At 36.2% G+C, this 15,610-nt stretch overlaps 1 protein-coding gene across 3 annotated transcripts in view; it reads left to right on the plus strand.

Moving 5' to 3' along the window:
• The first annotated feature begins 885 nt into the window (after window positions 1–885).
• Window positions 886–15,610, plus strand: part of LOC139959126 (zinc finger protein 423-like) — a 44,895-nt gene continuing 30,170 nt past the window's right edge. Inside the window, exons 1-2 of one of the 3 annotated variants that reach the window (XM_071956731.1) lie at window positions 886–1,177; window positions 7,815–7,941. In XM_071956731.1, coding sequence (XP_071812832.1) covers window positions 7,899–7,941 — 43 coding nt within the window. In that variant the 5' untranslated portion in view covers window positions 886–1,177; window positions 7,815–7,898. The other 2 variants (XM_071956737.1, XM_071956725.1) reach the window with 2 other exon arrangements.

Consider the following 15,610-nt stretch of genomic DNA (forward strand, 5'->3'; position numbering starts at 1 on the left):
GTTTTGTTCCTCCTGTTGAGCAGGGGAAGAATAAAATTATTGCTACGGGTGTACACCCAATATCGAGAGTAGTTATTAGCACAACGCACTTTCCGTGTAGAACTATTAATGGTCTGAATGTTCCTTTAGCATGCACCACTTGACGTCTAAATTTTTCCGTGGGAGTGTCGCATACCCCTCCCCTACATGGGGGTCGCCTTCAACGACCCAATCCAAAAGAGCAATTTCCGATTTGCCCTCTCCCCACCTTTTAAATCTAGTATCGGTCAATAACATGGAGGAAAGAACATTCGGTGGGATAGGAGTTTTTAGTCATTCTTATGTTTCATTAATGCAGAAAACACATGGGAAAACCTTTCAAATAGTTTACGAAAATATTACAGGTTCCTCTTCTTTTTGCAACCTGTTTTGTTTAATCGATTTATATTTATGCGTCATGGTGCTGATTAAATTTAAGATACACAGAATTCCTTTGAATATCGTCAAAATGATGACCCTTGTAACCATCATGAAATTAATGGGTAAATGTTATTGGATTCACAAGTAAGAAGAAACTTTTTCGATGCACCATTTTGTTTGATTTGCATTTAGGTTCAAAGATAAGTTCGGTATAAACTTTCATTTTCATTATCCAAAAGTATGATATCAAAGCTACCTGGAAATCAAATTGCGATATCCTTTGGCAAAATTCTTTATTTGCTGATCGCAAAGCCAATAAGAACATCATCTGTATGATAACAAATACAACAACCTTTAGATTTTTTTTAGAATCGTTGCCTAAAACAACTTCCCCTTAAATTGGGCCCCATGAGCAATTAGTTGAAAAGATGGCGCTATGCAAGAAACGTGAGCTGCCCTTGGGAGTTGCGCAATCAAGGTAATCACTTTGTTTCCAAGTCGAGAGAATGCTCATCGCTGTCACAAATCCCTCTAAAGCTAAGCAGGTGCCTGGGGAATAGGCCGCGGAAAAGAACTGAAAAGAATAGAGAAGGAAAATGAAGTGGTCTCCCACAGCGCAGAACCCTGCAGCGACGAGCAATTTGCAAGGCAGGCAACTGACAAGATTTGGATCTGTTTTTGCCGGGTTATATCCTGATTACCTGGGGCGCACTGCGGGAGCACATCGAATGGGCTCGGTCCGCGGGAAGTCACCGGGGTAGAAAACGGCATAAAACTGGTGAGTCAATAATTTCGCACTTTAATATACGACAGCTTATAGCAGGGCAGTCTGGTGGCAAACTCAGCGTGAATCAGGCGAAGTTATCTGGCATGATTGCACAAATAGACGTCCAGCTGACTTGCCGCTTCAGCAAGTTGGATTTTTTGTCCTAAGCGAGGGAATAAAACTGCTGGTTATTACAAAGACTCGTTTTCAGTCTCTTGCTCATTAAACATTTGTGGTGTTGAAATTTTCGCGAGGCTCTAAATCTCTTTGCCAACGATTGTATTCAAGAAATTCCCACAGCGCAGAATAATTACAGGGACAGTGAGAAGCGTGCTGGCTAGGACTGAATGTCTTCTAAAAAGGTACATCTTGAGAGATTATTGCATTGTTTTACGAATTGTTGAGACAACCCAAGGTACTGTATTCTTTACTTAATATTTTACTGCCTGAAGTGTGCGTCATTATTGCGATTCATACCGTTCTAATAAGTAACATCGTAACATAACCCATGGCTACTGTAGTAAGAAAGATCGACGTATAGGCCTACACTGTATGTTCAACGTAAAAGAATTAGGCTAAGGCCTACATACCAAGACGTAGGCCATCTCTTTGTGTAGGCCCAACACATGCAATGCCGGGATCTGGATGTGTCAACAAAGGGAATACGATATTATTATGGTAACTGTTGCGTTGGGGATAATTGTTAATTAAGAGGACACTTGAAACAGATGTTTGAGTTGACATAAAAGTACATAATTTCAAAATTTTGCAACTTTGTAATTCAAAGTGGTTCACATGGAAAAACTAACTGTAATATGAAAAAAAAATGTTCTGGGTGCTCTTGAGGATATAATCAAGTTCATTGATTGGCTTTCTCATTAAATAGCCTTTTGTAAAATCTTTGGCCAAATGTAATAAGGAACTTTTGCATTAGGCCTAAACCTGTGATGGTGGCATGGCCCATATTAAATGGACTCTTTTAATTCCCAGACAGCAGTTGATATTACATTGTCTGTAACTGCAAGGTCTGTGTTTAAGACTATAAGACATGCCTGCATCCATGTAGTTGTAATTTCAATACCAACCCTGAGTAAACCTCACCCCAGGGGTAAAAAAGAAAGTTCTCTGGGTAACTAAGACGCTAGAGCTCTCCCTGGACAACATGTCAACGGCCATAATATTATCTGTGAATAAAAACCTCCTAAGGCAAGTGGCCATCTGTGAGCTATTTGTGATAGCTATTTTAAGATCTGACAAGAACTTTATATCATCCCACTGAATAAACCACTTAATTTGTAAGAGAAGACCCCTCTATAAGTTTATTTTTTCCCCCTGTTTCAACATTGAGCTACAGTATGTAAGTTAATATATTACATGTCTATACCATCACTACATGGACTTCTAACTATAAATTATGTGGCCAACTTCATGTATTAAAACTATAGAACTATACGGGAACTATACACAACTTAGAATCAAATGTTATGGATGGACTAATAAATTAAAGACTGAACTTGTCAGTCATTTTAATTTCGACTTTTCATTGGAATTGTGAATGTTTCTCTTCGTGTGAAGGTCATTGGTTCATATTATTCCTTTGGACATAAAGTAGAAAATCTTTTAAAGATACAGACCTACTTTGTTAGCATGCCCCCCCCCCCCCCAAAAAAAATGTGGATAAAAACAACAGGGGAACAAGATTATTAGTTTACTAGTCTACTATTATACACACTTTCGGTAAAATCAGTTTGTTAGATATAATAGACTTTTTTGAAATGAAAGTTGATTCACCATGGCCAGTTAGTTAAGTAGTCAAAGCAGGATGACAGAAACATGATTTAAGTTCAAACTTCATAGTTAATACTCTGGAAAATTGAAATAAAATGAATTTCATTACAATCATATAGTTATATTCACATATATGTTCACTATGTAATACAAAGCCGAGTCACGATCACAATTCTAAAGCTTATTCCAATTTTAATTCAAGGTAAGTAGCGTGGAAAATGAGGGTAATTGAATAAATGATTTGACCTCTTCTCACTTGTCACCTACTTCTTTTAGTCAGTCTTGAAGCTTATAGTAAGTTGTGCTAGTATCGAGATAACACTATTCATAGGTGTGTCAGTGTGTGAAATGTTGCGTGAAATCAACTTTTTGAGTTTTCCATATTCTTGGAGGTGCTTTTGTGTACGGCAGATGACCGAAGGGGATTGGCTGCATCAAAAGATCAATGAATAATGGCCGACTGCTTAAAGTAGTTCCATGCATCAAATTTCATAAATAGTAAAATTACTTTTGTTACTAAGAATTTGGGCTCAAATTACAATTATAAAATTTTAATGAATACAGCAAACGTGTGTGCGTGACAGAAGTAAGTGGATTTTGCTTTTCTGCTCGCAATTTTTTGCAAAATATTTAGACAGACAAAATCCAAATACAGTACACATAAAGGACAATGTCATATTGTTGGTGTATACATTGTAATCCTATTGTCAACAGTAATTAGATTGGATTGTTGAAATTACTGGAAAAGTTGCAAAACTATATAACAATTCATGACTCTTTCATCACAAAGGTCTTTTTTAATATGATAGTACTTACTGGTATATTGTTCCATATGAACACATACTAAGAAGTATTTCATACCGTATTCCTGCTCGCTTCAAATAGTGCATTCGTCTGGCAGTTAGCCAAATCTAGAACAATCAGTTTACAGAAAAGTAATAACTTTTGTCCTTACACATATTTTCAAATTTCAATTTCAAATTTATTTCTCATATGTTTGCACGAGATTAAATACAAAACTAACATAACAGTAAGAAGGTTAACATATGAAGGACACTGTAAAACATATGTAAAACAGTACCTTGGGTGTTATCTCAGCTAGTGTACATATGCAAGTTGTATTTTTAAAGTAATGTCATTATTCTGGTACTTGGAAGTTATTTACACAAACAGGTACGTTAGCTGTTGACATTTAATTTGATAATTATTATTATTAGTCAGCTAGGCTTTCTTGCGTCTTATACGTCAGCCAGTTGAATTTGGTCAGCCATTCTCCCAACCTACTTTGCATAATTACTCCAGACTCAATTGAATTTGATAACCTTAAGACACCCACCCTAACCCCAATAATTCCAGGGAAAAACATTCTTGTCATCATTGCAAGAAGAACATCTTCTCAGCATCCTGGTTGAATTTTGCTACAACTCCTCTGTACCGTATTGAAGATATAACAACATCTGAGCTTTGACTGTTAAGTACCATAAGTGAACTTGAAGCAAACAGGTGTGATGTCATAGATGCACAAATCTGTTTTATGTTTTAAAATCTTCATGCATTAATTTTAACAACATATGGAATGCACTACAGCCATAGGGCATTTTAATAACTTCACATCCCCTAAATCCAAGTTGGAACCAGATCCAATTCAAGGTAATAAAAACAAAAACGGTAAAAATATAATAAAAAACAAAACATATTGCTGTAAGTGTGCTACGGAATGGTGCAAACTGTGACAAACCAACTGCAAATAATGTCTTGGAAAATGTTACGGAACCATAAGCAAATTTCACCAAGATTAATAAGTATATGTTCTTCAATTCATGACTCAAAAATATCTTGTGATGATACTTTTTAAGGAATTCAATTTGTCGGTAATCATTTTGTTATGCCTAAACTTTCCAAACGTATACATCACATTTTATAGGAAGAAAAAATTGAAAAACAGCCCCCTTGTAAAAGACAAATGATTTACTTTGACAATGTTCAAAATGCCACTGGAACAAACGAGCTCATAACCTAGTGTTCTTATGGGACTTCACTGTGGAATTATATCGTAATTATGTGTATCATCTAAATCAATTCCAGGAATCCGCTTTTTGCAGTCAGGTGTACATCTGTTTTAATGCAACAAACTGTTTTATGACGCTAACAACACACACAAAAGAAAAAGAAGTCAGAGAAAATTTAAAAAAAAAATTATATAAATAAAGAAATGAAAATGCACAGATGAAAAACTACACATCCAGATTTGTTGTAAATTTGTCTTCGACTTTAAGACCTGTTTAAATAAAAGAACACTTCACTAATGCATCTTTAAAGCTGTTAAGTGTGAGTTTGAGAGCTCTGTAGACCCATAAATTGCTGGTAGTTCTGAACTTGACCTTGTCTGAATTTGTTACCAGTAGCTTGCAAATCAGGTCAATTTAGGGGCAGTAATTTGCAAGCATTGTATACCATCTGTGAATGTATTTGGCTCTTATCACAATTGGCAGTACATTTATGTTCAATGTGTAATTCCTGTGAAAGCTTAGTTATAAAAGAAACAAATGTTCTCAAAGTGAGTTTAGTTTGTAACAGGGGAGGGGAAAAGGGCGAGCCTGGTGTATAGTTGAATTGATAGGTGATATATGATGCAGGGTTGGCAGTTCAATTTGAAGAAGATTCCATTGTAAAGTTGTTGAGTGTACATTCTTAAGCATTGCTAACATAAAGCACACTTCGTAGCAAGGTAGGCATATACCTACCACAACTGATGTTACAAATCAAATATAAGCCTAACCTTAGGAATAGTCTTTAATCTAGGGTATTATTAGATTCCAGATAAAGTAGCACACATACATTTATACCAGCTTCTATACTGCTATAAAGTCAACTTTATATATGAAACACTGAAGAACTCACACTGAATTAAGAACCAAGAAATGAAGCAGTTTTTTTTAAGGAGAAAGAAGTTTCTGGATGATGAGTTAATACCTAATATTGCAGTAAAACTGTGCATTACAGCAAACTACTACATATGATAATGTACTGTGTGTATTTACAATGGCCATGGCTGAACATGATTAGAATTGTTAGTAATGTCACAGTACATTGAATTTCACACTGTACAGTCCTAATACTTAGCCATGCAAAGCTGCAGATAAAATGCAATAAACTGAACAGTTTAACTGTTAATTACCACCAAGCTGTTAATAACTGGAGGATGTACAAGTATGTATTCAGCTAAGTAGGTTCAGGAGATCTGCCCTCGTGACATTTCATGAAATACGGTAACTATATTAATATGTAAGCCTAGACTTAGTACACACTATGCAATAATGCATGTGACGCTATTCCTATAGTGCCAGATTTACATGGGCGTCAAAGGGGCAATTGCCCCACGCCCCCCTGTCAGAGGGGCCCACACTATACAGAAACAAAACTATAATAATAAAAAAAATTAGTGTCTTCTATTAAAATAATTTTTTTATTACAAATTTGTAATTTGTCTTACGGTACCTAAAAATCTATTTGGAGATTTGCTGGTATGTATTTACATGTATACATGTATTTATTTCAGATATGTAACTCATTTAGCATTTCTATGTATGTATTTCTGGTCGGTTCCAGACTTTACATGCAATAAAGTAAATTTGATGTTTAAATTTGGCCATTTGCATTTGTATTTCAATTTCTGTGTATGAGGGGCCCTCCAAACCTGAAGTGTCTTGGGCCGCACAAGGTCTAAATCTGGCACTGGCTCTTCCCATTAGATATGAGTTAATTACAAGTATTCATTAATCAATCTTGAATACAAACATGTTCTTTGAAAATTCAGTGAGTACTTTTTCTTCAAACTGCTGCAATGGTACAGTGTGCATGTCACTTAATAACTTAAGAGTCAAAAGCTTGTGACCTTGACCTGAATTCCATAGATGTAAATTAGGCTAGGCTAGCTTTGTGTACAGTGCAAGTATCTTAGGTCAATGCTTTGGGCCCAGGTGGGAAAAGTGAAAGCAGCAAGCTACATCTTACATGTGACCCTTTGGAATGTTAGTTTTTTTGTACACAAGAAGTTTTCAAGAAAACCCTATTAGTGCAGTCTGGCAGAACCTTTTAGCAAGGACAAACATGACGGGAGGATTGTGTGGCCTACAATGTAGGGCCTATACTTGTTGAAGGATATTCCAACATAACAGATTGATAGTGCACACATGTAGAAGTTCCTCATGAGATGTAAGTTTCCCATTTCACAGGAGTGGATGTATCCTGAATCCTGTATCCAGTGGCCAGAGCCTGCCATATCGGTACACAATTTCTGTGTGACCCACAAGGTTAAAGACCCACCCCTGGGTTAGAGGGCGCTATGTTTCTTTGAAAAGGAATAGTTGAGACTTCACCTTGATATGTGAAGCACATACAGTAAATACTGTACATGTGTGAACTGGATTATAATAAGATTAATTTTAGAGTTGCATAAACATACTCAGTTAAGTACTACAGCTTTAGTAGCTTTGGTTTTGATGCAGGGGAAGAAGTAACAAGACAATATTTAATATTTAACCTATAATAGAACCTAACTTTACGTCAAAAACATGAGAAATTGTTAGAAACACAGTTCTGGTGTAAATAGAGTGACCTTTAGAATTTTGGTGTGTCAACGACTCAACGTCATGTAAAGAATTACACATGTGCACACCAGGCATCATTTAAAAATTGAGGATACAATATTTTCAGAAGATGATAAAATGACCATGCACAACATACAGCACTGGTTACTAGTATGAATAATTGGCACCAGTCGTTCAAAATTTCAAACACAAATATTCCTTGTATTTATTTATTTATTTTTTAATTTGATTTTATTTATGTTTTCTTGAAGGTCTGTACTCAAGAAGAAGAAAAGTTTGATGTCTTGAATCAGTCGGAGGTAAAGCAGCTGGACACACCTGAGACGAATGAAACCATGTCCAGACGCAAACAATCCCGACCAATCAGAGCTCTGAAAAGTAAGTAGAAATTATAATAAAAGCTCATTCAAGGACAAAACCATTTCCAATGAAACAGCCAAAAGGAATTTGAGTTTTAAGAATTATACTGATAGTAATACAATTTGCAAAAAGGGCAGCTAATTGTAATTATAATTTTATGTAACTTGTTATCATTCTTGAAATGTGTTTTAAATTTTTTGTAGAATGGGATGTAATTTTTGTTAAAATGAATGAATCTTCCAGTTTGGGGCTTGTGAAGTTTATAGGAAACAATGACAATAGAAGCTTGATCTAAGAGGTGATCTTGAAGTACTGGTAAATTGCCTAGTATACAGAAGAGCTCAAAGATCTATCCTAGCATTCTCTTTGTTTACAGTGGTATAATTTAGGAGGGCTGGAAGGTCAGGAGACATGTTCTGCCATGAATGTTGCTTTCTAGTTTAGTTTCATACGTGTGCTATTAAAGGGGCAAGGTATGTAGGTAGGTATCTAGGCTCCACAAAATCTAGTATATATATTCTGTATAGCAGAACTGTAGCCTAGGTGTATCATAGAAGCTAAATAGCATAGTTTTTTATGATAATATGTCAGGGGTGTAGCAACATGTCAAAAAGATGGGGGGAAGGGGGGGGGGTATCCACAACCTCTGAGGGGCACTTTCAAACTTGTGAAATTCCCCATCCAATCGTTAATTGGGATGGTTTAAGTAATATAACTGACTATATCGGAAAAGTTTTGGATATATATATATATATTTATATGCGCCATATAAGAAAACATTTCAAACGAAAGCTCAGACATAAAATAAGGAAACTCAGGGAATACAAAATTCTAAAGGGGGCACATTATCAAAAGGGGCACTTTAAACATTTTTCACGAAAGAGGGGGTATGGGAACATATCCCAGTGCCCCCCCCATCCCCGATTCCTGCACCCCTGTTATATGTAATAAGTACTTTGAGCTATTCTTTTCACTTTAATTCTAAAGAAAAATATAAAAGACCTGAATCTCTTATTATACTTTGTGTGAGGTTTTACTTTGATATCTGGAAGTTAATTGAAAATTGTCTGAACAATCAGACGCTTCGAAGATATGCGGGTGTGTTCTACTGAATAAATATAATTTAAAAAATTATTTTTCTGCTCTTGTTGCTTATTCATTTCTCCACTGTGTCATTTTTTCTTTCCTTCCAAACGAATTTGAGTGGATTTGATTTGTCCATGCAGGAGCCTCCATGGATCTGAATTTTAATGATTTGTATAATGATGTAAGTTCTGGGTCTTTAAAACTTGTACAGTTGCTTCACAGTGATAACTTGAATACTCAAAAATTAATATTAGAAATAAGTTCTTACTCTCTTGTGTTAACTTATTAGCCCAAAATATGTTTTTACCCGACTCTGATTGGTGTGTGCAAGACTGGTTGCTTCGATATCTACCCGTCACATTTTACTTAATATTTAACCATGACAACAACAAATAACAGAATACATGTTCTTTTTTTTCCTTTGAGGGACGTCCTGGTGACTAATAATGTGGCATTTACATGGAACAAAACAGAAAACATATTCCACACTGTTAGTTGAAAACCCCTTCTCAATATCTGGTCCCTAACTCAAGATATGGTTGAATGAATCAAACTTATCTTGACTGACTATCCCCTGATTCCTCCCTGGAATAGATCATTGAAGGGGGTCTGTGATGTCATAGTGGCAAATGCTCTTCAATAGCTTTACTGTTCTTTTATAATTTTCCTGTTGATGTACCCTTGAAACGTGGGGGGGGGGGTATCTGAAATGTTTGCTTAATACCAAGGTTTTCTATAGTTAGAAATTCAACAATGTAACTTGGGGTTATTTTTAAAAAGCAAACAAAATGATTTTCCTCTGAATAAGTGAGTCTCAATTTTTTATAAACAAAACATTTTTTGCTGAATTTTTCATGACGATATCATTCACTCTGTTGTTGCCAGATACATTAATAAACACCAAATTTGAAGGAGAAAAAAAATGATAACTTTGCCAAAACAAACTGCTATGAGGATGTGGTTTGATCAGATCATGCAGAAGTAATTCCAGCATTTTTATTTAAGCAATTGACTTTAGCTACCAGAAATATGCCTTAAAAGTCCTCCTGAAGAATAGTCTTTAAGAAATTATAGGGTAAAAATTCAAGAAAATTGTTCCTAAAGGGCCCTACTAGAACAGTTTTTGAAAACATGTCATCTTTCTCAGACTGTAAGAGAATTACGAGCACAAGTTTGTGTGTTGAAGATGACTATAACAGCGACACTTCGATTATTTTGCATGTTTTAATGTAGTAGAACGTTCCTGCTTGGTATGAACGAACCGTCTCAACATGTCGCTGTACTTCTCGGTGCTGCCACGTGGGAGTTTAATGAGTCCATATTGGTTATTCGGCCGAACTGTATAATTGATGCAAACTGACTGAATGGCCCTTTAATGTCAAAGTTTTGAAACAGTTTGCAGGAAATTGTTAAACATGACGGAAAGGTGAAGGATAGGGGCCTACTTAACCATCAGAGATGTAACATTTTGTTGATTCATGAAACACGGAAGGTTACGTTAATGATTAGATCCCAGACTTGGTACAGAAGCAAGAACAGTGGAGTGGTGATTTTGGTATAAATTATCATTTGACAACATTCAAAACTCTACAGTTCGAGGAGTAAGGAAATAGAACTTTAAAAGACAATATTTAGTAAAATAGAAAGAAACCGAAAAACTGAAGTTTTTTTTGTCATTTGGATTGGCTGTCTCATGCGCTCTTATAAATATCAATTGTTGTCTGGTTGATGTAATTTTAATCTTAAATCTCTCCTGCATAAATGGATTTTTAAATGATGCAATGATACTTCTAGAGCTGAATTTGCCTCAACGACGACGAGGTTAGGCTGCCTGGTCAAAATAAATACAGCAAACTAGGTCTCTTCTTCTTTATGATGTCACAGAAGGAAAACAAGAAGCATTCTCAAATGTGAACAAGGCATGTATACCGTTCGTTTGAAGGGTATGGTTTGGTTTTTGCAGCAGTGGCTATCAAACCTTCGGTTGAAGTCCTGTAGGTATTATGTTTTTGGATGAGAGATATTCACCTAGTTCTCATCTGGTATTGCTGGTAGCTGCTGAGAGCAGAGTGTGTCAGTTCAATTCTATTTTAAGTGTACCCTCTGGGGGAGCATCCAGCTATGGAATGAAGGTAAAAATTAAATATATATATATATATATATATTGTGAAGCTTTTAAAGCAAACTTGACTTCATATCCTAACTTAGTCCAGATCTCAATGTTAGCACAAGTTTTGTAGCTCTGTCGAGCGTAGAAAATAATAAAAATGGTTGATATGTAAGCTGTCTACATGAAGTAGCAGCAGTTACTAAGTATGTTGTGCTGCTGTATCTTAGAAGTTATTGAGTGTACATCGAACATATAGGAACAATGATATATCATCTTTGAAAATTGTTTCTCCAAAACAACAGTAGCTGTGATAGTTTGAAAGATATTGAAAAAAACATCCTAAAAGTTCTTGGCGATTTGGGAAGAATTGTTTTAAACAGTACAGATTGGATACAAATAATCACTTGTCAACATTTACTTGATTTCAAGAAATAGAAATATGGTGAGATGAAAGAAGAGGGTGCATGACAAGGAGGTGGAAGGGGTGAGTGGTGAGGGAAGGGCATGTTGTCAGAAAATATTGACAGGCAAGGTTTGGTGATGTTAGTAGGAGACTGCAGTGTTCTTATAATATCTACTAGGCTTTTACAGTGAAGGAAACCATGATACCTTATGTCCTGTACAGAGTGAAATATTCTTAATTTGGCAGACTTGCTGTTTATCATGACCGTGGCTCAGTCATGATGTAAGGTAAAGATTGGAATTAGGTTTGCAGAACTCCATTATGTGGGCAGTCAGCAACAGTATTAAACAAAATTATATTGACGTTGCAAGTTTTCTACATTCTCATATCCCCTCGAAATAATTCACTTGCTGTGTTACAGCTTTGTAAATCCAATTCCACATCATTAATTTCATAATGGCTGAATAAAACTTCACCATTTTGTATAGTAGAAATAAAAATTGAATTAAAGTTGGTTGCAATCTTTGTTTCCGATAATTTACTTTTAAGTTTAAACAAAAAGTCTTCATTTAATGTTTGTGGGTTTTAATACCAATTTGAATCTGAACCTATGGTACCCTTTGTAATGATCTCTATCTTCAAGCTGATTTAATATTAAATATCCTAACCAGACCATCTTCCTGAGGAAATTAAAAGTTTCCTGTGATTAGAATCTTGCGTGTCCTACAATTAAATTGGCAGAACGAATCCGATGTTTCGGTGAGACGTCTATAGAATCCAGTGTTTCAAATCAATTGTATTATAAATCAGACTTCTGAGTTGATTGTGATAGTAAGGTTGTGCCACTATTAGCAGTGAACTACCACAGTTCACTGCAATGAGATGTAGTAAATATGAAGTGCATTTTATCTTGACCAGTTAAAATTAATTGGGTGTAGTCTAATAAATACTTTCCACTTTATATAGCATCTGGTTAAGGTCACAATTTACATTTCCATCAAGACAATCATGACTAAATGCAACATTAATGATGTTGTTTGACAACCTTTCTTATTTGCAGTTGTTTTCGTGCTTCAGATAATGTTGTACAGAAGCTTTAAAGGACCATCATCTTGGCTTATAACTTATCCACATACTGCATAGTTAGTAGGTCTTACATGCAGTGGGACCCAGGAGGGTCAACTCTAGGCATTCTAGGTGTTGGACCCAGGAGGGTCAATGCTAGGCATTCTAGGTGGTTTGCATGTGTTTGGTACAATGTCATTGGATAGCTTATTGTACATTTGGAACTGTTTCATCAGACTAATATGTTACATAGTAATTGTTAATGTCAAAACTTCTTGACTGAGTCTCTAAATGTCAAACGTGATTTGACTCAAGCACATTTGTGACAATTTCCCAATTACTAGTCAGTCAATCAGTCAGTGCCTCAAGTCAGGAACATTGCAGGGACAGTGGAGCTGGAAATGATGGTGGGAGGGGAGGGAGGGTTATAGCCCCCTCCTTTTTAGAAGTAGAAAAAAATAACGTTAAAAACCAAATAGAGAAAGCAAAATAAAGAAGGTAATCTTCATAAACTAATTCTAACCAATTGTAATCACTTTAACTTTTGTTTGGTGCCTGAGTGCCACTTTTAAAAATGTTTCCACTTTTGTTAGCTTTCAACTTCACAAATGACCAAGTTTGAGCAATTTTGTGCTCAGCCCCATCCTATCCACTTCAAATGGGATCCATCACCCCTGAATAACTAATCATGACCTCGTCTTGAAATGAAAATGAACTTATTGGTAACTTGTTGAAATCCACCCCTTCAAAACAATCAGAGACCCTAACAATCAGAGGCACCTTTAAGGTTGTTACAGAAAGTGCTCAGTACTATGATCTATGACCCCAATGGCATAAATCTTGCAAACTAATAGGGGCTGTGAGTTTTTTTTTTTGGTAAAAACCCACATTTGACAATAAATTGTCAAACTGGCATAATTTGCTTGCAGAAGGTCGCAGTGCACCAGTAGTTGCTGACATAAATAATGTTATACTGTTAAAAGACACTGTATGCTACACATTGAGTCATACAGAAGACCCAAATGTGTGTGATGATGAACTGGTTAATGTTACTGTTCGATGTAAAGTATGTTCCTCATGTTCTTTATTTCAGCCTACAAGGCAACATGGAATGAAAAAAAAAAGCTTCAAAACATTGTCGGCTGTCTTCGATCAACCAAAATGTTGCTTCCTTATCCTCTATTAATAACTCCTGTCAAAGTTTCCCTCTTTGAGGTAATTAATTATGTCATTTTGATCCTCAATGTCTTAGAAAACATTGGAGGACCCAAAGTTTCCCTCTTTGAGGTAATTTATTATGTCGTTTTGATCCTCAATGTCTCAGAAAACATTGGAGGGCCCAAAGTGTAAGGAAACCTTGTGGGCCATCATATTTAATTCAGAATTGAGTATACGTGGTTGTGTACAATCTGTGTACGAACTGTGTTTAAAGTAAGACCCTTGTAAAGAGATTCGAATGGAGGATTTTGTTGTTTCAAAGTCTTTGTACTGAATTGTCGCAAATGTGGCCAAAGATCAATTAGCTAACACTTGTTTCTTGCCTAAGAAGGGAGGGAAGGGAGGAGGAAGGGTTCTCCCCTCCTCTCCCACACATTAAAAGGGGGAAGTTTGTTTGGTGGTGGGGAGGGCCAGTTTCTTCTGCATTATTGAGAGTGAAAGTTTATACTTTGTTTATAATAAATGTATGATTATTAATGTTAAATGTTTGGCTAATGTGGTTATGTGTTGTGTGAATGACATTGAATGTGTGCACAATTGTCTACATTGTGGCTGGTTAGCTCAAATTGTTGGTAGCCAATAATCCGAAAAGATAGCCTGCCTTTTAAGATAGAAATTAACATAAAAGTCAAATTTTTCAAGAAGAATTCCAGTTACGAGAAACAACATTTTCAAAGTTATTGAAATTTAAATATTAAAGTCTAGAATTGGGTGATTTGGTATGATTATTTCAGTCTTAAAAAATTGAGAATCATAAAAATTCAGTATGAGATCACTACAATTTGAAACTTTCACCCAAGAACATGTCAGAATGCTGAAAATGCACACCGCATCTGCCCCTTTAACATGAACAGATATTCACAGAAAGGTTAATGAAACAGGCAAAGTGGCGAAGGGATACCCTCATGGGAACTCTTTTCATTCATTTTATGACAAGTCTGGACTGTCTGCCATCCCAACTCAATCAGACCCTTAAGGCCCGCTGCATCCTGATCTCCCCTCGGAGACCCCCCGCCACCCCATGGGGGCACCGTAACCAGGAAACCAAACATGTGCATCTTCTAAAGCCGTTCTTTGGAAATAATTGCTTTTCAGCCCCGTGGGAACACCCAATGACATTCAAAGTCTGGAGGCCTAGATCGAGTTAGGCTTAGAGAAAAATAAGTGTTGTGGCAGGCCTTTGGCGCAGCCCTCCAGGGAGCTGCCCGCTGTCATTACAGGCAGAGAACGCTGCCAATTTAGAAACCCTACAGAGGGTTCAAGCCTTCTCATTTCCATTCGTAAGACAGGTTGGGGCATCTCTGGTTGCAGTTGTAAAACCTGGGAGACAAAACTCTGGTATAGTTTTTGAGATGAAGTTGACAGGTTCTTTTGTCAGGGGCAAAAATCCAATCAGGGGCTTTGTCCTGCTGTCAACCTTCTCTCTCTCTCTGTGATACCTTTAGGATCTGTTTGCCACAAACGGAGAGCAAACAAACGGATGTTAAGAAACTGAAAAAGAGAGAGAGAGAGAGCTAGAGAGAAGAAAAAAATAAAAATAAAAAAGATTCTGTATTTGTATGTATAATGTTTGTATAGGGATGAAAATCGTTGGAGGGATAACTCAAAAATGCAATTTTTTTCTCCCTTTTTGCAACAAATATCACCAGAAAACTTGCGGGGGTTAAAATATGTTGCAGATGACAAATGGCATTTGATGAGGCAAATATAAGATTAAAATCTTAAAATTCTCAAGGTTTTGTTTTGTTTTTAGGATTTTTCCGTTGATTTGAAATACATCTAGTTTTGACAACTGGGACTGAAAA

Source organism: Apostichopus japonicus, chromosome 3 (genome assembly GCF_037975245.1).
Source record: "Apostichopus japonicus isolate 1M-3 chromosome 3, ASM3797524v1, whole genome shotgun sequence".
Lineage (NCBI taxonomy): Eukaryota > Metazoa > Echinodermata > Holothuroidea > Aspidochirotida > Stichopodidae > Apostichopus > Apostichopus japonicus.